General features: G+C 37.3%; 1 protein-coding gene across 3 annotated transcripts; it reads right to left on the bottom strand.

The window, feature by feature from the left end:
- Positions 1 to 1,246: 1,246 nt before the first annotated feature.
- Positions 1,247 to 24,196, bottom strand: LOC118985018 (selection and upkeep of intraepithelial T-cells protein 8-like). Of its 3 annotated transcripts, XM_037043328.1 has the most exons (10): positions 24,143 to 24,196; positions 23,653 to 23,851; positions 22,563 to 22,706; positions 21,635 to 21,715; positions 15,088 to 15,435; positions 14,261 to 14,542; positions 10,199 to 10,309; positions 8,074 to 8,181; positions 4,333 to 4,455; positions 1,247 to 1,372 (listed from the first exon to the last, which is right to left on the bottom strand). In XM_037043328.1, the coding sequence occupies exons 4-10, from the start codon at positions 21,711 to 21,713 to the stop codon at positions 1,287 to 1,289; spliced, it is 1,137 nt and encodes a 378-aa protein (XP_036899223.1). In that variant the 5' UTR covers positions 21,714 to 21,715; positions 22,563 to 22,706; positions 23,653 to 23,851; positions 24,143 to 24,196; the 3' UTR covers positions 1,247 to 1,286. The 3 variants fall into 3 exon arrangements, with proteins under 3 accessions (XP_036899223.1, XP_036899225.1, XP_036899224.1); XM_037043330.1 differs by lacking the exon at positions 10,199 to 10,309; XM_037043329.1 differs by lacking the exon at positions 24,143 to 24,196 and having other exon boundaries at positions 23,653 to 23,873.

Genomic DNA, 24,196 nt, shown 5'->3' with positions numbered 1-24,196 from the left:
GTCTGTGCCGGCTGAGCAGGGATGGAGCTGGTCTGCGCCGGGTGAGTAGGGATGGAGCTCACAACTGACTCACTTCTAGAGGTCCTACCAGCAGCCCGAGACTCCCCGAGACTGTTCTCGAGTGTCAGCACAGGCCCCTCGAAGCAGGGAATGCTTGGGCAAGGGAATGCTTGGGCAACTCTCAGGTCTCCCAAGCCGGCAACCTGACTGCACGGGTTATCAGAGCTTTCCGGTTTGCTTCTGAATGCTTACTCCTCTCTCTGCCAATACTGGCAGACCGATCTCTTATGGTGTTTTCCAATCTGCGCCCTGCCAGATGGGGGTGGGGTTGCCGGTGACCAGTTCTCTCCCAGAGTCGGTGTTGCCCACCCTCAGCTCTCAGAGACCGGGGTGGCTGGCCAGGGCCCTGGCTCGGCCTGGCGGAGGACCTGCAGCCGCCTCTGCGCTGCTCCCTCGTACCTTGTTGATCCGCGGTCGTCTCCTCTCCTCAACCTCTGGTCATTCAGTGTCCGCTACACTCTCTGAAGACCTGCCTTCTTATATGCTGGGTCCCCATTTGGCATCTGCTGTGCTCCCCCGCAGATCAGCCAGGTCCTTCTCTGGTGCGTGGAGAGAAGCGAAATCCTTTGTCCTATTCCGCCACCATCTTCCTCCCCCTCCTAGATTTCCTAATTTGTCATAGTTCAGTCTTAGAAAGTGGTATGCTTCCATAAATTTATCCATTTCTTTTAGGTTGTTCACTTGTTGGCAAATAATTGCTCATAGTATTCTTTAATAATTCTTTGTCTTTCTGTGATGTTGGTTGTAATTTCCTGTTTAATTTTTTATGTTATTTATTTGGGCTATCAATATATTTTCCAATGAATTTGGCTAAAGTTTGTCACTTTTGTTCAACAGTGTATTGGTTTAAATAGACATCCAAATAAATGTACAAGTTGTAATTGGTTGATAAGCCTTTGACTAAAGAAACCATACAATTCCTAGTAAGGAAACCATAGAGCTAATCTGTTTTTTTAATTCTATTTTCCAGAAACGTTTATTGAAGAACCTGGATCATTTCTTTTTAAAAGAAAAGATTTTATTTATTAATTTTTAGAGAGAGGGGGAAAAGAAGGAGAAATAAAGGGAGAGAAACATTGATTTATGGGGAAAGTATTGATTGTTGTCTCCTCATGTGCCCCAACCTGGGATCAAACCTGCAACCCAGGCATGTGCCTTGACCAGGAATCAAACTGGAAACCTTTTGGATGACATTCAACCAACTGAGCCATGCTGGTCAGGGTGGATCATTTCGCATGTAGTGTTTCCATTTCTACATTTTGCTGCTTATGTATCTGCCGATTTTTTCCAAATATTTTTTTTCTTGAACATCCTACAAATTAGAGGTTAAAATAGAGGTTTACTCAGATTTGAGGTTATTCCTTTCTTCTGCCTGTGATATTAGCTGTCATTGGTGTTCAGTGACTAGGTTATTAATATATTGTTACTTTATTTAAGTAATTATATTGGCAACTATTACAACACTGTACTTATTTTTAAATTAATACTTTATTGATTAAATTGTTTTACTTATTTCTTACATATTAGTTATTCATCTATTTTAAACATATTGTCATTTCCATTTGAATTTCTTCTTAGATAGTTTTCATATAGTTTATGGTAATGGAATATTTTTATGTCCTTAACTATTACTTGCTCTTACTTATAATAAAGGACTTAGAATAGGTAAAAATTATGGGCTAAAAATATACTTACCCATTAGAATCTCTTATATATTGTTTTCGTTTCTTCTAACACCTAGTGACACACATACCTATTCACTGTTCATTTAATACACTGTTTAAGTTATAGCAAGAAAGCAACGAAAATTACTCATGGTTTTGTGAATTTAAATTGACTTTAAAGTAAATTTTGGGGGGAAAATTATATATCAGAAGACTTGTTTGCTCTCAGATATCTCAAAATTTTAGCATAAAAGGTCAAGAATTTTTAGCTTTCTACCTATTACTTGGGATTCCTGGTTGAGCAAAAGCAGAGAAATGGTGGAGACTTCCAGCCAAGATGGAGGCATAGGTGGAAACACTGTTTCTCCTCCCACAACCAAGTTTAAAGACAACAAAGTTTTAGTAACATAAATGCAGCCAAAACACAGAAAGTTGAATTATACAGAAGTCCAACAACAACGAACTGTTCAGCCAGACTGGTAAGAGGGGGAAGAGCCAGCAGTGGAGCGGATTCAGGCAGGAAAGATCCCCTGGACCAACCCAGGCATGCAGGCAGCGGGTCCCAGGTGTGGGGTAGCAACAGGCAGATCCAGTGAGGGCACAAGGTGGCAGGCTGACCATGGTCACACATTTGCGTGCAGATAAACCAGCGAAGGAGCGAGCAGTGAGACAGACCGTGCAGGCCTCAGCAGCGGGAAGCAGCAGAGAGGACCCCCATTGCCCCTCTTTGACCCCGCCCCCACATAAAGCATCACAACCCAGTGACTGAATTTCCCCACCACAGTGAACATCCAGGGCTCTGCCCCTCATACAAAACAGGCGAGAACAGACCAAAGCAAAGCTCAAAAAGAAATCAAAGCCCCAGAGCCAGTAAATTTAAGCAACCAAGAAATAGCCAACCTATCAGATGCACAGTTCAAAATAGTGGTGATCAGGATGCTCAGAGAACTGGTTGATTTTAGTCACAAATTAGAGGGACAAATGCAGGCTAAACTAAGTGAAATGAAGGGAAATGCACAGGAAACCAATAGTGATGGATAGGAAACTGGGACTCAAATCAAGGGAGTGGACCAGAAGGAGAAAAAAATGACCAAACAGAAAAATATGAAGAAGCAAGAATTCAAAAAAATGAGGAGAGGCTTAGGAACCTCCAGAACATCTTTAAATGTCCCAACATCTGAATTACAGAGGTACCAGGAGGGAAAGAAGAACAACCACAAGTGGAAAACTTATTTGAACAAATAATAAAGGAGAACTTCCCCAATCTGGCAAAGGAAATAGACTTCTGGGAAATCCAGGAAGCTCAGGGAGTCCCAAAAAAGTTGGACCCAAGGAGGAACACACCAAGGCACATCATCATTACATTAGCCGAGATGAAAATGAAGGAGATAATCCTAGAAGCAGCAAGAGATAAGGGGACAGTCACCTACAAAGGAGATCCCATCAGACTGTCAGCAGATTTCTCAAAAGAGACCTTACAGGCAAGAAGGGGCTGGAAAGAAGTATTCTGAGTCATGAATCCAAAGACCTATATCCAAGATTGCTCTATCCAGCAAAGCTTTCATTTAGAATGGAAGGGCAGATAAAGTGCTTCTCAGATAAGATCAAATTCAAGGAGTTCATCATCACCAAGTCCTTATTATATGAAGTGTTAAAGGGACTTATGTAAGAAAAAGAAGATAAAAAATATGAACAGTGAAAGGACAGCAAACTCACAGTTATTAACAACCACATCTAAAACAAAAGCAAACTAAGAGGACAGCTAGATCAGGAGCAGAACCATAGAAATGAAGACCACATGCAGGGTTAGCAACAGGGGAGTGGGAGGAGGAGAAGGGGGGAGAAGGTAGAGAAAATAAGTAGCATAGCTGGTAGGTAGAAAATAGGGGGGAGGGCAAGAATAGTAGAGGAAATATAGAATCTAAAGAACCTGAGACAGGTGGACATAAACTAAAGGGGGGGAATGGTGGGGGAGGGAGTGTGCAGGGTGGAGGGGCATGAAGGGGGGTAAATGGGACAACTGTAGTGGCATAATCAATAAAGTATATTAAAAAGAAAAAAATCGAAAAAGCAGAGAAATGGTGAAATTCATTCAAGGAGGTAGAGTGAGCAGAGTTAAAAATGTCAAAATCTAATCAAGTCTTTGCTATTTTACGTGGATAGAATAACATAAGCACTGGATAATTTAATCTGTGTGTACAGCAATGTCCTGACACGAGCTTGGAGAGACCTGCACCGCACTTTTTTAGGGTGCTAGAGACCCAGAGGTCAGCATCAGAACTGACCTGCATGCTGCAGGAGGACAGTGGTAAATCTGGGAGAACAGCTAGGATTCTGCCTGTTAGTAGCTGAAGTACAGAGCGGAAGACGTCTGAAGATCAGGACAGAGATGTCACTCTTCATGCACTTGAGATGAGATAACTTAACCTTGGTATATCAATGTATAACTTGACAAAACAGATTTTGGGACTTACATTGTTTTCCCTCTGAAAAGAGGATGAACCTTGGGCTAATAAGCTGGCAGAAAATGGGGCCTTACAAGAAATAGAACAAAAATATGTGCTGGAAAAATGATAGGTTAGAGCGATGACTAACCCTGACCACTTACCTTTTATTGACAGGTACAAACAAAAGATAAGTCCACAATAAAAAAACATCAGCATAACCACCACTTTTGAAACATTCCATATCCAGTCATTGTATAAAAAAAACAAAGGATCTGAAAGAGACACTGAGAAAGGCATACAAATTAGAAAATTAGTTAAAGTGAGAACTAGGAGAAGAGAATATTCTGGAACCAGTTTTTAATATAACTTATTTGATCTGATAACTTATTCTTTTTGTTCTTGTTGTTCAAGTACACTTGTCTCTATTTTCTCCCCGCCCCACCCCAGCCATCTCCACCTCCCACCCCTGATCCCACCCACCTTGGTTTTGTCCATGTGTCCTTCATACATGTTTCTGAAAATCCTTCTCCCTTTCTCCCCATTACCCCCTTCTCCCTTCCCTCTGGTTACTGTCAATTTGGTCTTAAAATTTTAATGTCTCTGGTTGTAGTTTGCTTGCTTGTTTGTTTTGTTGATTAGATTCCACTTATTAGTGAGATCATATGGTATTATTCTTTAGCAGTTATCATTTGAGTACTAAAAATGTACCAATTCGATTAACCATCACAACTATATAAAATAGACCCTTTAATATTCTTTTGTTATCTTATTAATTTTGAGTTGGTGTTATAACAAGATGCCATGTGAATGAGTAGAGTGGACCTTGACTTTGGGAGAGCTGTGAATACTTGGAGAGAAAACAGACTGTCATAGGCAGGGTGGACATCCCCCCCAAAAGACCTATTCTCCAATTCCTGAACCTGTAAATATGTTACACTGTATGAAAAAAAGAGACTTTGCAGATAAAATTAAGATTATGAAGTTTAAAATAAGAACATTATTCAGGAATATTTAGGTGAGGAAAATTAATCATGTGAGCTCAGAAAAGCAGAGACTTTCTCTGGCTGCAGTCAGAAATATGTGGCAGAAGAAGTAAGAGACTTCAGATGCTGACAGGGACTTGACCTGTTGCTGCTGGCAGAGCATCATGCAAACCAGTGAAGAGATCCAGGCAGCCTCTTGGCCCCCTGATGACAGTCAGCAAGGACATGGGACTTAAGTCCCACAACTGCAAGGAATTGATATTGTCCAATGAACTAAATCAATTTGGAGGCATATGAGTGAGGCTTTGAGTATAATCTATCCTGGTGTAAAATTCCTTTTCATCATGAACTGTGGAACTAAAAAAAATTACCTGCCTTAAAATATCATGGTGCAATAAGCATAAGAAAATAGTTGTACACATTCCCAGTAAAAGGCAGAGAAAATGGGAAAAAAAAGTAGTTACTACTCTTGAGCAATTTCAAAATTTGGGCAAACTCCATTAGGTCTCAAGTCCTGAGGATGATCCTCTGTGAGTCATGGGCTGAAGGCTGAATAATGGACTTCAAAGATATTCCACACCTAACGCATGGTACTTCATGTGGTAAAAGAGTATTTGCAGATGTTACTAGTGAAGGATCTTAGACAGTGAGATGATTCTGAATAGTCTGGCTGGGCCCAGTGCAATCACTAGTACCCTTATAAGAGGGAAGCAGTTTATTTTATACACAGATGAAGAACATTGTACTTCACTTACATGTGGAATCTAAATAATTAAACTAATGAACAAACACAACAAAACAAACAGACTCATAGACACACAGTACAAACTTATAGTTGCCAGAGGGTTGAATGATGGATGAGGGAGATGGACAGAAAAGTGAAGTGAATGAGACTGAGAGGACAAACTCATAACAGAAATAAATCACCGAGATGTAACGTACAACATAGGGAATGCAGCCAATAATATCTAATTAATAACTTGGGGGGTCGATGGTTACTAGACTACTCATGGTGGTCACTTCCCAAGGTATATAAATGTCAAATCACTGTTTTGTACACCTAAAACTGATATAATATTGTATGTCAACTATAATTTAAAAGAACTTTGTATTTCAGAATGAAAAAAAAAAGATAGAATTCCTAGGGATAAAATGACAAAATAGAGTTGTACACTGTAAAGCATGAAACATTGTTGAAAGTAATTATATAATATCTAAATAGAATGATATCCACATTCTTTTTACTCAATGTTTATAACAGAATTATTAATAGTAGCTAAAATCGAAAACAACTCAAGTTACATTAATTGAAGAATGGATAAATAAAATGTTCTGTATTCATATAATGGACTATTATTCAGAAATAAAAAGAATGAAGAACTGATACATACTAAAACATGAATAACCTTTAAAATAATATGCTAAGTTGAAGAAATCAGTCAAAAGAATAAATATCATTTGATTCCATTTATATGAAATGCTTAGAAAAAGCAAATTAAAACCAAGATGAGATACCACTACAAACACTGATCTAAAGTTAGAGAGACTGCAGGAACCAAATATTGATAACATGAGGAAGTAAGTGTTCTCTTATCCGTTGCTGGTGATGTGTAAAGTGATACAGACACTTGAGCTGTTTGTTGTAAAATTAAACATACACGTAACACATGGTCCAGCTCAATTTCTAGATATCTATTTAAATAAATGCTGATCACAGCTATGTGGTCATTAAACATAAAAATCCCTTCACAATCAGGAATAATTTAATTTGCCTCAGACATCTCTTACAGTGGTTGAGTTGGCTTGTGTCCTGCTCTCTTCAGGAGTAATAACTGACACTTAGTTGAAATTAAGATGTCCTGGGAAATGCGACTTGTGTTTACTGTTTTTTCCCCACATTTTACCCAGGTACTTGATTTGTTTACACTAACACTAATTTTCCTTGAGTACTGAAAATTTGGTCTTTTTATCCATCACTTTGGTAGGTTTGAAGGCAGGGTTTCACAATTTTCAGTGGAAAGAGTTGAAAAAAAAGCCCCTGTAAGTTGCCGTTCAAGGCCTACTGAGCATGAGGATGAGGATGGGAACTGAGGTATAGAGAGAGTCCTGCTATGACCGCCCCAACTCTCTATACTTCTCTGTGATTTGAAAGCAATGCCTCAGATAAAACAGAGGGTATTTTTCCCTTTGTTTGATGGTAAGTGTCCTGTGTATCCATTTCCTTAGAATCCTCTAGACAATTAAGAATTATAACAATGAAACACAATCTGATTTAAGCAATTGGTATTTTAAATATTTTATATCTCTTAGAAAATCAAATTTTATGGAGAAAACTTTTTGTTGTTAATAAATTAGAAATATAAACACATATTAGCTTAAAAATAGAATTGTCAAGTGTCAAAAGCACATTTTTGAATGATTTATTACATTAATCTACCAACTTTACCTCTATGTGATAGCCTCATTTCATAGGCAATAGGCCCAAGAAAGGATTTCCATGTTCCATAATCTTTCTGAAATTGCATGCAAACTGAAGAGGTATCTTTGAATATAACTATCATATGGAAAAACATTTATGTCTGGTATCGTGTACTCAGTCTAGGCGCTCCGCCCCAAGTAGACAAGAAACGGTGACCAGAGTCATGAACATGCACCGTCAGTGGCCCCAGTAAAGTTAATGAGTGGTTGCACCCAACCATATTTTCTGGAGCCAGAATGGTTTTCCCTCCTTGCAGCAGGAGGCGCTATGTCCTTAAGCAGCAGTTATTGGACCTTCAGTCCTTGACACCCACAACAATCTAGTGTTGGAATTTGGTCCTTTGTAGCGTCACCCAAACCACTGTTCTTCTTGGTGATGGTGAAAGAGTCACACAGTTTTGGATAAACAACCCAGATTTCCCCACTACTGACCTGACTTACCTCTTCTCCGGAATAGCACATATATAATGGGCATTATACAAGAGCATCCAAAACATAGTAATTGAGCATAACTTGTGTTCAACAAATGAATGAAGTCATACCGGGAACCTAGAACAGAGAGAGATAGTATTAACAAATGAGGGCTGCAGGCATCCGGAGACATCACTGACCTAAGGAGCATTATCAGAAAAAACATAGTCATTGTCCCACGTGCACTCGACCTAGATAAGGCTCAGGATGCACATTTACTTTGTGGGTGATGTCAGGACCTAGGAGGACTGGATTGGTAGCTCTAACAGGGCTAAGAGCAGTTTCCTTTCCTAGTTCTCAGCACCTAACCTAGCACAACCTGACCTTCCTTAATCTGTCTGGGGGCCTGGGGAGAGGGCCTAGGAGATGTCATCAGACATGTGGGGCTTCTGAGGGTTGTGAGACTGACCAAATGTCACTGTGGTGACACTGAGTTGGCTGAAAGAAAAAAACTGTGTCATGTCCACAGACTCTGAACGTACTTACGCCTTTCAGCTTGAATCCCACTGTCAAGGGGCTGATTTCTACAAGCTAAACAGAGATGATTAAATGTTTTTCAATATATTACTAAAATATGTAATATATATTACATATTTTATTCTTCGGCTTGTATCACCTTCCAGAGGAAAGTATGGTACAATCAGGTACTTTCTAAAGAAACTCAATTGTAGTAAAGTTATGATCTCGGTTCATTAAAAGACTTTCGTGAGGAAGTGGGAGAAAGCTAACTGGAAGATATCATGTATCAGCAGATTAGATTTTCAAAATGAAGAAAATTCCCACAATTACTATGCAACAGAGCTGATAACATCCTCAGCCACTAAGTGGCTGTGCAGGCAGAAACCTGACACTAAACCCCGGAGGGAAGCACAGTGATCAGAGCCCGAGAGCTGGAGCCAAGCACATCTACGTTCCCACCTCGGTTCTGCCACTTGCGAGCTAGGTGAGCCACCACATCTCGTCTATAAAATGCTGACGATAATAGCACTGCCTATTAGGGCTAATTTAGATAAATTCTGTAAAATGACTATCACAATGCCTAGCATAAGGTAGACACTGAATAAACATGGTAGCAGGTTTTAAGGATCTGGTAGAAAAATGAGCGCAATGGATGGTATCTTCTCCTTTGACTCATCTCCATCAAATCATCTACTCAGTCTCCAAATTCATGTCCCTTATCTCGTAGTTTACTCAACTGTATATGAGCTATTTTGCTTGGTCATATTTTGGGGGAAAAAGTTGTTCTTAATGTTCTTGTAGCTAATGAGCCACAATATCCTCTCCAGTATTCAATGATATATTCATAAAGAAAAGTGATACAGTCATTTAGTTCAGCCATAAAAGGCAAAGAAACAGTCTGGTTAGAAAGGATTTATTAGTTTGGAGACCTATTTCTTTTTCATGTTAGTTTTGTTCAAGTCCTTGAATGCAGGTAGTATCTCAGAAATTAATGGCAATCCGTGCAGGAAGAAAGACTGCTATCGAATGAAGAGTATCCCAGAAAGGCCCTGGCTGGCCTGGCTCAGTGGATTGAGCACGGGCCTGCAAACCAGACGATCGCAGTTCAATTCCGGGCACATGCCTGGGTTGCAGGCCGGTTCCTTGCAGGCTAACTACCAGCAGGGGATGCACAAAAGGCAACCATACATTGATGTTTCTCTCCCTCTCTCCTTCCCCTCTAAAAATAAATAAATAAATAAATAGAATCTTAAGAGTATCCCAGAGAAAACTCAGGATTTGGCCCTCACTGAGTTATTTTGACTGAAGCAGAGGTTGGCTCTACTTCATTTCAATTGAATACACTCTTGTCTAAGAGAGAAGAAGCTCCTTTGTGGGCACAGAAGTGACTGGGGGCCTGAGCAGCTCAGGAGACATACTGACCTCAGTCCTCAAACAATCCTTGTCCTAAGAGGCTCATAAGTGACAGGTGTGAAGTCTAACAGGTCTAAAGTGAGAAACAAGCCCTAAGTCATTCTATGCAGGGCGTGGCACATTCTGACAAATGTTGGACAGCGTTGCTTAAGCACCCCATGTGACTTGGGCATCACACTAAAAGAGGTGCCCTAAGTGGTGACACCCTTGTTGCGGCAGTTACCTGTTAGTTTGAGACACTGACAGAGTAGGAGCACACCAATCAAGAGTACTGCCACAAAGAAAATTGAAATTAAAACTATCAGCCAGATGTGGACTGGATGAAACAGGGCGTCTGAAAGAAAGAGCAGAACAATCAGAAGTTTGATAAACCCATGACATGCACCACTATTGAATTAGGGGTTTTACTTCTAATAAGGAGCATTTTCTTTCAAATCCTGAATTTTCTTAATTTTTATTTTTATTACTTTTGTGTATGAGTCAGGGCTAAAGATCAGTGGAACTATTTTACTGGCAAGTACGGAGCCTGGGATTGTGTTTTGGGGATGGAATTTAACCTGAGGCTATAATGGAGTGAAGTCTCTTCTTCGTCTCTTCTACATTCCAGTGCATTGGCTCCCTGATTATAAAGGAAACAACCCAGCAGAACCTTGGACACCATAACTCATGCTGGGAGTTGAGAAGCTCCATGGCCCTAAGACAGCCTCAGAATTGCCTCTAGGGAGCTCTTAAGGTGTAATGAAGACAAATAGATCTTTCTTTTCTTTCATGGTTTGCATTTTTAACTTCTCTGTAATACAGTATTTTCCTCCAAAAGTGCTTGTTTCAGTTGCAGCACTTAACTTCTAACCTGTATGAAATTTATTTTTGTATAAAGTTATATGCAGGAGTCTTTTTCTTCCTGAGGTATTGTTAATTATTGCAACATCACATAGGAACTGTTCCATCTTTTTAGTAATGCATTAAAATTCATGCATTACAGTTTGGTATACACTGTTTCCTTATGACCTGGATCTCATTCTACCCTCCTTATTTTTTATTATTGGTTCAATGGCCTTTTCCTTTGACAGTAAACAAGAGTCTGTGGTCATAAATTGCCACAAATTATTTAACTGTTCATTGTTAAAAATCATTTTCTTCATTTAAAGACATTTCAGATAGAAATCCTTTGGAGATCTTTTTAAAAAAATAAAGTTGGATAAAATAATATTGAAGTTAGTATGGAAGAATGAATATCTGTAAGTGGTAGAGAAAAGGTTAGTGAATAAGGAGATAGAATTTATTTTATCAGATTATAAAAACTGAATATAATACAAGGGGATGTAAAGCACAGCATAGGAAATACAGTCAATAATATTGTAATAACTGTGTATGGTGCAAGATTGGTACTGGCTTTATCAGAGTGATCACTTTGTAAGTTATATAAATCTCCAATCACTATGTTTTTCACCTGAAACTAATATATTGTATGTTAATTATAATTAAAAAACAAAATGCATGTATTTATCATTTTACTTATAAAATTAAAACGATAAATTTCTAATTTCTAATTAAATTATAAATTTTATATAATTGTATGTGAAATTTGATATAAAATCTATATAACATATAGAATTTAATATAAAGTGTATAATTTTAAAACTGACTATAATGAAGTGATTATATTGATTCTGGGTTGTGTTTGTCTTTATGGACACAAATATTCCCATTCAAAACACTATTCTTCCATAACTATGTATGTTTTTCTGAGGCCTTTCAGGCAGAATATGTATTGTTTGCAAGTAGATTCTGTATCTGGCTTGTAACTCTTTGCATTTTATGGCTAATGTTAAATGCATGCTATTTTTTCCAAGATTTTCATTGGGTGTTTTTGCCTTTTATTATTATTTTTGTTCTAGTGCATAATTAAGAAAATATATATTTGTCTTTTGGTTGCATATTTGCCTGTACCATATATTTGGTACTTTTTAATGATAGCAATAACATTTTTTCAGGAAAAGCAAAGTTTACCATGCAATGTTTGTGCAGATTTCATGTTTATGTTAAATTTTAACCAGTTTAATACTTGTGAATTTAATAAAGGTTTGAGATCTTTACTTAGTACATAGAATGTAAAAAGTGATAGCAACATTGCTCACATAGTTCATGAAAGTCTTTTTCTTCAAAATTTATTATGTAATTTGACTTTGGTTATTATTCATTTAATTGCAACAGATAGGGCTCTTTTTTCAAATATTATGCTTATTTTAAATCCTATTCCAGTTTGAATTCTATCTGAAACTAATATTTGAATTTATCTATCATATACAATTCTTATTAATTTATATAGGAAAAAACTGTCTTTGGTGAAACAGTATGAAACATTAGGAAGATTAAAAAGAGGTTAAAATGGAAATTTTTTTTCTCATTGACCAGAGAATGAGTTCAAAACAAATACTTCTAAATACTGCTCTTTGCCTGCGCTTTGTTTTTTCCCTCCCTCTTTCCTTATTTTCTCAGATACTTTGCAGGTTTCTCTCATTCGCCCAAAGGGCATCTAAAAGGTATGCTCCAAAATTCAGTTCTAGAACTCTGTTTTTTAATTTTTTTGTTCTCATTCTTTTTGTGGTTGAAGATATTCACATTATATCTCAAGCCTCCTCTCTTCCACAGAATTTTAACGCATATCTACCTCCTAGTTAACATTTTCATTTTATGTCTTATAGGCATGGTCTTGTCTCCAAGATATGCTCATCTCACAAACTTCTCCATCTCAGTAGGTGAAAACCTATCTTTCTTGACTCAAGCCCTGAACTTTAGAATTGTATTTCATCCCTTTCGCTCTCTCATCATGCATTTGATTCATCACTAAGTCCCGTCAGCACTGCATTTAAAATATTCTTAGAATCTTACTGTTACCACCTTTTCTGCCATACCTATTTCCCAGATCATTGTTATGGACTCCAATCTAGTCAGGGTAACACCCTCTTTTTTTTCAGTCCATTTTATAATCCTCCAAGAAGATTAGAAAAGGTATTTAAGATAAAAGGCTGTGCCTTCTGACTAGAAGGAGACTCCCTAAAGTGACATGTGAGGACCCACCACTGTCTTCCCATAATCAGCCTAGACTTCTCTGTGTAGGTGTTAGCTGAGGGTACATTTGTCACACATAAGACATAGCCTTTTCCTCTTTGGCCTTTGATGTCCAGCCACCGTGCTTCTGAAGGTGATGTATCGACCAGTAGTCAGAAACCTGTGCTTTAGTTCCACATTTTACTTGATGTTGATTTGACTGGCTTCTCTTAACATCTATTTACCTATAAATGGCCACAATAATCTTTTCTTACTGAATTTTCAGGAAGTTTTTGAGAGATGGTGTTAGTACAGAATATTAGATAATGCTAAACAAAGATTTTTGCTTCTACTAATACATTTGTATTACAACATGTCACAAAAACCCATGAAGTATGATTATACTTCTTTCCAAGATGAGAAAACTATAGTTAGGAAGGTAAATGACATCCTTTAAGTCACCGAGCTAAAAGCTTGTTAAGCTTGCACATGAATACTGAGAATGAAAATGGGGCTCTGTAATAAATCAGTGACCAAAAGTAACCTCACGGGGTGATTTGATCATGAAGTCCTAACTGGGCAGGTCATGGTGGGTAATCATACCTTAGGCCTATAACCTCTTTAGCAAAATGTATATTTTCACCTTAATCCAGCCATATCCAATGTTCTGGTGCCTCTAGATGAACAGAACTTTGAAATGCCAGAATACTCTTTTTCAGACTCCTGGGAGGCATAACCACTCTCAATGGATGACAATCTTGTTAAGTATCATATAACCTAATGATAGAGATTTCCCTCGCTGGCTTTCTCCCACCTCTGTGTAATTTCCTCATGTTTCTTCCTTAATTCAAAGTGTATTAAAAAAAACTGCAAAGATGTCATTCTTGTGAGCATTTGGAATCTTGCTTCTGGGCATACACCAGTTTGGCTCGAAAATTCTCTCCAGGTTTGGACATTCTTGTGTTGACAATATTTTGAGGGTATAACGAGATAATGAACTTCCCTTTAAAGCTGTAATGTGTATTTCAGTTATGGGTTGTTGTTACCCTTCTAATTCTTTCCTCTAAAGTTCTCCTCTCAGCACCTGACAATATCTGTGTACAAAAACCCATAACAATTTTAAAGTCACATTCAAATACTGCTTCATAATGTACAAGGCTTTTTAATATGAATTATCTCATTTATTTTCTCTATATGTTGCTGTATTGACAACCAAACCCTGCCAGACACTCACCAGCTAAGAAGATACTTATTTGCTTCTCTTCACTTGACAAAGGGTTGCGAATGTAGCAAATCACATTGCCCTGTGATTTGTTTGTGAGGAAAACAATCATCTTCACATAGAATAATCCAACTTCATCCTGTGAATAGGATTTCGATAAATGTGGAACTACCTCTCCCTTGTCGTCTCTCCACTCCATCTGGGGCTGCGGGAACCAGCCTCCTGAATTACATTCCACCATAAGTCCACCAGTGCTAGGAGCCTGAATACAGATCTGTGTCTCCAAGCCTAATGCTGGGTAAATGAGACAGAAATCACGATGGTTATTGCGTTGAGACTGAGTCATAGATAGAGAACAGGCTGACAGCTGTGGGGGTGGGATTGGGGGTGGAGGGATCAAGCTTAAAAGAACAAGGACTTATGCACATGGACAACGACCTGTGTGGTGATTCTGGGGGTGGAGACGGTTGGGTGGAGGTGGAAGAAGGTATGAGAGGGATAAATGGTAATGGAAAAATGTAATAAAAATAAACTATTATTAAAAAAGAAAGTTGAAAGTAAAAGGGTCTCATTGATATTGTATTCTGCAATATAAGAAGGGGTAATACTCAAATCCACACCCAAGCTACAAATTAGACTATATTTGGTCACCCAGCTCTGTTTGTTTACTACATAGTATACTTTTGCAGTAGATATAGGGGGTTTTCTCACTATTTATCACATTTGAAGTATTGTGTAAAAGTAAAAGAGACAAAAAATAAAAAAGTTATATATTTTCTGCACATTTAACTCATGGGGCCATGAGACCATTGTTATGCAATGTTCCACCATACACGTACCTGTGACACTCAGGTTCATGACAGCCACACCCCTGAATTCACTGTCCTTGAATGAACACTGATATAGTCCATTATCAGAAATGCTGATATTATGAAGTCGGAGAGTCACTTTGCCATCCTCAATGGCCTCTTTCACAAACTCTATGCGATCCATGTATTCTGGGGCAGTCTTCCCATTCACTTCACGGCCATCTCTGTATAGATGAACAAGCTTGAAATGACTACCCTTGAACCAGGATACCTCCATGTGTTCTGCACTTTGTGGTGGGGACAACTGGCAGCTAAGCTCAGCCTGTCCTCCTACTGTAGCCATCAAGTGTCCTGTGGAAGTGACCACTGTCCACTCTTCTGTAGGGAAAGATAAAAAACTAGGATAAATTTGAGGCCAACAGCATCTCTATTGCTATATATTCAAGGACATACTGTATCTTCCCATCTGACCTGGCCATTTTAAATGTCCCCTTCTGTGTAAATCAACATTTTATTTATTGAAAAGACCAATGTTACTACATTATTTTCTCTAAAATATACTCACTTGGGTTCTGGGAAGATGGCAGCGCAAAAAGTACCAGGAATATGACTCCCTACTTAGACAATGATTACACTGGCAGAATCTGCCTGAGGTAACTGTTTTAGAACTTTGGGGTCTATTGGAGGCCTTCAACTTCCAGGGGAAAGGTTGGATGGTAAATTGCGTTAATTTTGGTCAATTTCATCTTCTATTACAGTAGGATCTACCCATTGCCCACCCTCAGCCTCATGGCAGGCAGCTGGGCACTCTCCCTGGAGCAGCTCTCACATAGATTATGGGAGCCAGAGTAAGCAAAAAAGAAAACAAAACAAAAAACCTGTCCTTCAAATACTGGGCATCTGTGCTGTGATCACTGATTGATGCTTCCAACCACAGAGATTGGAAGACAAAGAGGCAAGCGGCCATTGTGATGTACTTTCTCCTCTTTTTTCAAGCCTGTCAAACACCTAGGGAATTTAAAGGGTCAGCATCCTTTCATTCACTCCTTCTGATACAGAGAGATCTGATCAGATCACTGGGAAGGATTAGGGAGAGGCCACAGGAGGAGGTTGCAGTGGTAAAAGTCTAGGACTTGACTGACTGAGAAGCTGTACATTTCCAGAGTGTGTGGTATCATGGGCCAGAAGATTTAAAATAAAAGGAGGGCAGAGACTGGCTCTTGGGCTCTCTTCCTTTAGGATGCCTGGATGATTGTGCTGCAGCTGCCTGCATTTCCCAAAGGATGGTATTTTGGATGGATTTTGGATGGGAGGAGAAACTACAGGCACAACCTAGGATGAGGCTGGACTAGCATAGGGTTGCAGGGTTATTCTTATTTGGGTGCTCTAGAAGGGATGGGCTTTGAGGCAGAAGACCCATTCTTCTAAAATTGTGTAGCTTTTGTTATCTTATGTTGTTTTAGTTTTTGTAAACTAATTCTATAGACATAAGATCATTAGAAACTAACAGGAGAAATGGTAGGAGAACTCCGGAGTTAAAAAGTTTAGCCTTAATTCAAAGGCTTAAGTGATTAAAGCTGTAACTAAAGAGTTAAAGATTTTACCCTCAAAAGCTGTTATTCCAAAATTGTGCAGCTTTTGAATAAAGACTCCTTTCCTTTTCACCAAACTTATGCCTCTGGAATTTTGCCTAGAGGGTGGCAGCCAGCAGCAGGTCCCTACTTGCTGTTTGGTAACAATTCATTTTTCTCTTTTCCCATTTTGGGAGCAAGACATTAAAGATTAGAATATTCAAAAGCAAATGCATATATGTGGAAAATTAGAAAGTGACCACACATGTCCAAGAAAAGGGACAGGCTTATAAAAGCTTGAGAAGACCTGAAGTTAACACCTCATAGTGATCCTTGGCACACAGACAGCCTATAACAATAAAATAAAACAAAATAAAAACAATAAACAAAACAACAAAAAAGCCAACAGATCTTGAAAAAAGAGGGGAGCAAAGTTTTGAGTTAGCACATTAAATTCCAATGTCCAGTTTCCATTTAAAAAATTCACAAAATATACAAAGAAACAGGAAAATATGCCACATCCCAAGAACAAAGAAATCAAACAGAAACTGTTCTGAAAAAAGACCTGATGGCAGATCTACAATTAAAGACTTTAAAAGAAGTATCTTAAGATGCTGAAAAAAAAAAACCATAGGAAGAGATGAGAAAGTCAAGAAAAAAATGTATGAACAAAATGGAAATATAAATAATGACCTAAAAACTTGAAAAGAAAACAAAAAGGAATTCTGGAGCTAAAAAACACAACTGAAATGAACAATTCACTGGTGGGATTCAAAGGCAGATTAAAACAGAAAAAAAAAAAGAATCAGTGTACTCAAAAGCAGGACGATGGAAATTATTAAGTCTGGAGAACAGAAAGAGGAAAAGATTGAAAAGAGTGAACAGAGCTTAAGGGATTTGTGGGACATCATTGACTAGACCAATATATTTATTGTGGGAGTCCCAAAAGGAGAAGAGAGAGAGAATGAGACAGAAAGAACATTTGGTATAATAATGGCTGAAAACTCCCCAAATGTAATAAAAGACATGACTCTAAACATCCATGAAATTCAACAAAATCTAACTAAGAAGAACTCAAAGAGAATCACAAGTAGACACTTTCAAATCAGACTTTCAAAAGACAAAGACAGAATCTGGAGAGCAGCAAAGAAGAAGCAACTGATCACACATGAGGGAGTATAAGCAGATTTCTCATCAGACCTTTGGAAACCAGAAGGCAGTGGAAAAAATATATACAAAGTACTGAAAGGAAAACAAAACAAAACACTGTTAGCCAAGAATCATATGTCCAGCAAAGTGTCCAGAACTGAATAAGTTAAGTTATTCCCAGAAAAATGTGAAGGAATTTGTAAACATTGGGTCTGCCCTACAACAACAAAAACAATGCTCAAGGGAGTTGACAGTGACCTGAAATTAAATAAATAAAGTACCCAATAAAGGTAAATACATGAGCAATTATATGAGTTATTATTATTATGACAATGGTTTCTTTTTATTGATTGATTTTTTTTTTGAAAGAGAGAGATGTGACAGGGAATTGAACCCACAACCTTGGTGTATGAGGACAAAACTCTAACCAACTGAGCTACCTGGCCAGAGTGTAACAATAATTTCAAGCTCCACTTTTTGTTTTCAATGTCATTTAAAAACTAATACATATTTTAAAAAGTTATTAGTCTAAAAGCTACCATTATTGTAACTTTGGTTTGTAAGTCCACATTTTATATAATATAATATAAAAAACTAATATAATTACAAGAATTATTAGTTTATGTCTTGGGGTATACAATATATGAAGATATAATTTTGCATTATCAAGTAAAGGGATAGGTACAAAGCAGTTAAAAAATAGTTTTTTATGTTATTAAAGTTAAGCTGTTATATATTCAAATTACAGCACCATTATTTTAGGGGTTTAAATGCAGTCCTCATGATAACCCCCCCAAATACCTAAAGAATATGTAAAAAAAGAAATAAGGAAGGAATTTAAATGTTTCAATACAAACAATCAACTAAACAAAAAAAGAAGGTTGTCCTGGGTGGTGTGGCTCAGTGGATTGAATGCCAGACTGCAAACCAAAAAGTTGCCAGTTTGATTCCCAGTCAGGGCACATGCCTGGGTTGTGGGCCAGGTCCCCAGCTGGGGGTGTGCAAGAGCCAATCAATCAGTGTATCTCTTGATGATTTTCTCCCTCTCTTTCTCCCTCTTTTCCCCCTCTCTAAAAATAAATAAATAAAATCTTTAAAAAAAGAAGGTAGTGAAGAAAATGAGACACAATAAAGCTAAATGGCATACAAAAAATAAATAACAAAATGACAAAAGTAATTCATTACTTCTAAAAACACAACATGCAATCATATGCTATCTGCAAAAGACTTACTTAGATCCACAGACTCAAATGAATTGCAAGTGAAGAGATAAAAAAAGATAATCCATGCAAGAGGAAATCATGGTGATGATTGAAAAAATGTTATGCATTTAATATTAGTGAATTGTATAATCAAAATTAGCTAAGATAGTTAATGTAATTTTATGTGTATTTCAGGAAATGAAATATAACCAGATTAATATGTAACATATTATATATTACATATTATATAACATATTATATATTGCATATTAATATAACATATATTTCATGAAATGAAATATAATATGAAATGAAATATGTGGTTTTATTTTCTATCAAGTATAAATTTTATGTGTATTCCATTTCATGAAATACACATAAAATTTATACTTGATAGAAAATAAAACCACATATGTCAAAAAAGAATAACAGCCAAGAAAAAGGGTAACAAACAGCAAACAGTAAAAAATATGTTACATATTAATCTGGTTATATTAATAATCACTTTAAATATCAGCGGTCTCTGTACACCAGTTAAAAGACAGACTGTCAGAATAATTTTTAAAAAACCAATGATATGTCATCTACAAGAAGCCCACTTTTAATATACAATTTCAGCTTTACAAGAGGAAAAATGTGACAGACACAAAACTGGGATGTTATTTGGGCTTAAAAAATAAAATTGGTTCCTGTGCTATGACATGAATGAACCTGGAAGATAATATATTAAATTAAATAAGCCAGTTACAGAAGGACAAATACTGCATAATCCCACTTATATGAGGTATCTAACATAGTCAAACTCACAGCAGCAGAGTAGAATGATAGTTTTTTGTGATTGAAAGGAGGGAAAAATGGAGAATTGTTTCTCAATAGGTATTTTGAAAAACCATGCTATACTGTTTTATGGGTAATGCAAATAATAAGAATTTTTAGGACTTCTGGTCAAGAAGAAGGCATGGCAATAACTAAACATGGCTTGCCTCCTCACGCAACTACATCAAAACTACAACTAAACTAGAACAACCATCACTCAGAACTGTCAGAAATCAAGTTGAATGGAAGTCTGATAACTACACAATTGAAGAAACCACATCCCTTCAGACTGGTAGGAGGGGCAGAGGTACGAGACTTCTTTTAACATATCTTGTAAGCTCTGTAAGTGAGCTGGGTCCCTCCCCGTGCTTCTTTTGAGACTTTTTCTTTCATCTTCTGCAGTTTTAATATGATATGCCTTAATGTAACTTTGTTGCTATTGTTGTTAGTTGGTTGGTTGGTCAGTTTTTAGTATTTACCCTGCTTAGTGTACTCTAAGCTTCCTGGATGTATGGTTTGGTGCCTGACATTAATTTAGGGAAATTCTTTGCCATTATTGTTTCAAATATTCCTTCTATTCCTTTCTCTTTTTCTTCTCTTCTGTTATTCCCGTTACATGTATAGCACACTTTTTATATTGACTCATAGATATTGGATTTTCTCTTCCTCTTAAAACTCCTTTTTTTTCTATTTGTTTTCCAGTTTTGAAAGTTTCCATTGATGTATCTTCTAACTCAAGATATTCTTTCTTCATTCGTATCTAGTCTACTAGATATGAGTCCATGAAAGGCATTCTTCATTTCTGTTACAACGTTTCTGATCTCTATAATTTTTTAAATTCTTTCTTAGAATTTACATTTTTCTGCTTGCATTTCCCATCTGATCATGCATGTTGCCAGCTGTTTTCATTAGAGCCTTTAGCATAGTAAATATAATTATTATATTAAATCCCAAAATGTTACTATATCAAAGTCTGGTTTTGATGTTTGCCCTGTCCCTTTAAACTGTATTTTTTGCCTTTTAGTAGGCCTTGCAACTTTTGGTTGAAAGCCGAACATGATACAATGGGTAAAAGGAACTCTGGTTAAAGGCTTTTCGTGATGGAATAAGTGTAGGGGGAGGATAGTATCCTTTAATCCTGTGATTAGACCTCAGTCTTTTATTGAGCCTATGTCCTTGGCTGTGAACTTCACAAGTGCATCTCAGTCTCCTCCTCACCCTTAGCGAGGCTGAAGTTGGATATTTCTCTACTTCCAAGTCAGTCAGACTGACGAAACACTAATAGTTCAGTCTCTGGTAAAGTAGTCTGTCTTGAAGATAGGCCTTGTTAAGAAGATCATATTTCAAAAAATGGTTACTCTTCACCTCTCTCTGCCTAAAACATAAGGGGATTTTTTTCCCTCCAATATTTACAGTGAGATCCTAGTAAAAATCCTGGAGGTAAAATTCACAAAAGGGAATTCTCTTACTAATACGGGCCTTCTTAGAGTCTTTAACTCAGACTTGTCCACAATGAGCCCCCAGCAATTCAGTAATCACAGCTTAGAACTTCCTACCCTGCTTCTGGTTCCCACAGAGTTCTACTCTGAAAGCTGTGAGTTTCTAACTCTGCCATTTGTCTAAGTTGCCCATTTGGGAGACAGCAATTTGTCTTATGACCTCACTCCCTCATTGGACCTAAAAAGACTTGTTGATCTGGGGGGAACTTTTTCAGCTTTTTAACTTGATGTTAGGAGGCAATGATGACTTCCAAGCTCTTTCCATGCTGAACTGGACACTGGAAGTCTGCCCTAGGTTCTTTCCATAGTTGTGACTCAGTAAGAAAAAAGATGTTCTCACCTGGTGTTGATGTCATCACTTGTAGGAAAAGAAAGCCCATATAATACCCAGAAAAATAAGAGTACTTAGGCTTCATCATGCCTGGAAAAAAGACAAGAAGAAAGTCATAGACTATGAGATACTAGTAGGAATTGTCAACATACATGAAATTAAATCAAGGACATGAAAGGGGACAACCTCTCAATGTTCAACAAAATGACATGTCTCCCCAAAGTGTTCGATCAGAAAAGGTCTTTTCAGTCCCTTTCTCCTACTAAGTCACACTTTACTTTTTATTCCTTACTTTGTAACCTAACTTACTAAGTGACCATTTTCTCCAGTAGGCATAATAAATGGAGCAGAAAAAATATTCAAGTGAATGAATTGGGGGAGGGAAAAAATGGCAAGTACAAACGCACAAATGCATAAATGTGCATGGTAAAGTAAGGAAAGTATTTTTTTTATTCCATTTCTTTGAACAATTAAGATAAGACCAAATTGTGGTGGAACTGAAAAAGCTTGTTAATAATTTTATACATTATTTATTAAAAAGGAAAAGCTGCTGAAATATTAGCTGGACATCCCATGGTTTATGTGCAACCTACTCTAATTCATAGTCACAAACATGAGTTGATTCAAAGGGTCAATAAATAAAAAAAATACATAAAACCAACAACCAAAAAGTGGTTAAAGCAATATATATCTTAAAGGGAGACATAGAACTTTATTAAAATCATAGCCATAAGGGGATTTTTAGTGTCTAGGGTCCTATGGTCCTAGACACTAACTAAATCTATCTACTATTGAAAAAAAAGAGAGAGGTCTATGTGGCCTATATAAAGCCAATGTGAAAAAAACTAAAGTTATGGTGCTTTATAATTTAATATTTTACATATCTGTTGGATAAGACAAATGATACTGAGTAACACTGGCCCAATACACTACTCACATTTGTGGAGGTCGGTTGGCACAGCACCCAGAAAGAAGATTACGATTTCCAAAGAGATGGAGTAATCTCTAGGTGATTTATAGTTGCTCTGGTACCTCCATCCTTTACCACTCCTACTCAGAATCAGCAACTTAAACCTCGAATCTGTGAAAGACAAATACTCATTTTTAAAGACCAACTATAAGAAATAAAAGGACATGTCTGTATTACAGCTTGTATCCAAGTGTTAATAATAGCTTTATTTGTCAACAACTGGAAATAATTCAAAATTTTATTTATGATGAGTGGACAAACAAGGTGTGCTGCATCTATATGATATAATACATGAAACAATAAAAAGGAATAAACTATTTTTACACACGTGTGAATCTCAAAAGGACTGTGCTGTGTTAACGAAGCCAGACAGAAAGGAAAATAGTCCATACTGTGTGATTTCATGAATATAAAATTCTAGAAATTGCAATTAATCTCTATAAAAGTAGATCAGTGGTTGCTTAAGGAAGGAAAAACAGAGAGAAGGGAACAATTACAAAAGTACTTGAATTTTTCATCACTTTTAGAAGTGATGGATATGTTATATTGATTAGTGATAATTTCGCAGGTAGATACATAGGTAAACTGTTCACCTTAAACATATGCAGTTTGTTGCATGTATATCATACTTCAACAAATCTGTTTTTTGTAAAGTCTACTTTTAAAATCTACTTTTAAAACACATTGAAATCTTAATAATAACCTTTTGGGAGGTAGTGATATTTAACAACTGGACCATTTACAGCAGGTCTGAAACACTGGCATCACTGTAAGCTTTCTTTGAGTTCTTTACAAAAGAGACTGGGGCAGGGGCACCAATTCTGGGACCCAGGGCAGATAGACCCTGTTTTTAATTTTTAGCAATCTAATACTAAAATTTGAAAGCAGATCTTCTCTTTGGAAACACCTCACTGCCTGTTAACTGTCCACATTGCAGACATTACATTTCTGTGATGAAAAGACTTATGGAATTAGAACTAAAAGGAGCACAAACACCAGGCTTTAGGAGGCAAGAGTTAGCCTGTCCACAACCTTCATTCACAATTTGATCACTTACTTGAGCTCCAGGATCCAGAGAAAATTTCCTTCCGGGTCTTCAGAAAGTCGTCTCCATGTCTGAAGGTGATTTAGCAGTGTTCTTCCACCAACAGTTGGTCACAGGCAAACTACAGTCAAAGTGGGCACTCTGTTAACCACAGCTTGCATCTATTGGTGCCAGTGGAACATTTTCTCAGGCTGATCTGAAATCAAACTCCCTTCACGGGAAAAACAACAGGGTATCTGTTTCATGTATTATAAAATTCATTTGCAGCTACACCTTGTGTCACCCAAAAGGACTCTGCACTATGTTTGCCTGAGACATGTCCCAACAAGACACACCTTAGTCTGAGATGATATCTGAGCGCAGGAGTTTTTCTATATGCATTTTCCCTGGATCTTTCCCCGTCATGAGAATGCTGGGAGAAACCTAAGGGGAATTCTTGCTCTTGTTAACAGTGATATGTCCTTTATGTTATCTTCATAAACACAATTTAGTTTCATCTCACCCATCCGCCCCAAATGAACACTCTTTTCTATGTTCCATACCAGTGCTGTTTTCT

Source organism: Sturnira hondurensis, unplaced genomic scaffold, assembly GCF_014824575.4.
Source record: "Sturnira hondurensis isolate 20B ecotype Veracruz unplaced genomic scaffold, ASM1482457v3 Scaffold0004068, whole genome shotgun sequence".
NCBI classification, from domain to species: domain Eukaryota; kingdom Metazoa; phylum Chordata; class Mammalia; order Chiroptera; family Phyllostomidae; genus Sturnira; species Sturnira hondurensis.
Note: the sequence above shows the minus strand (reverse complement) of the source record. Positions and strands in the feature narration are given on the sequence as shown.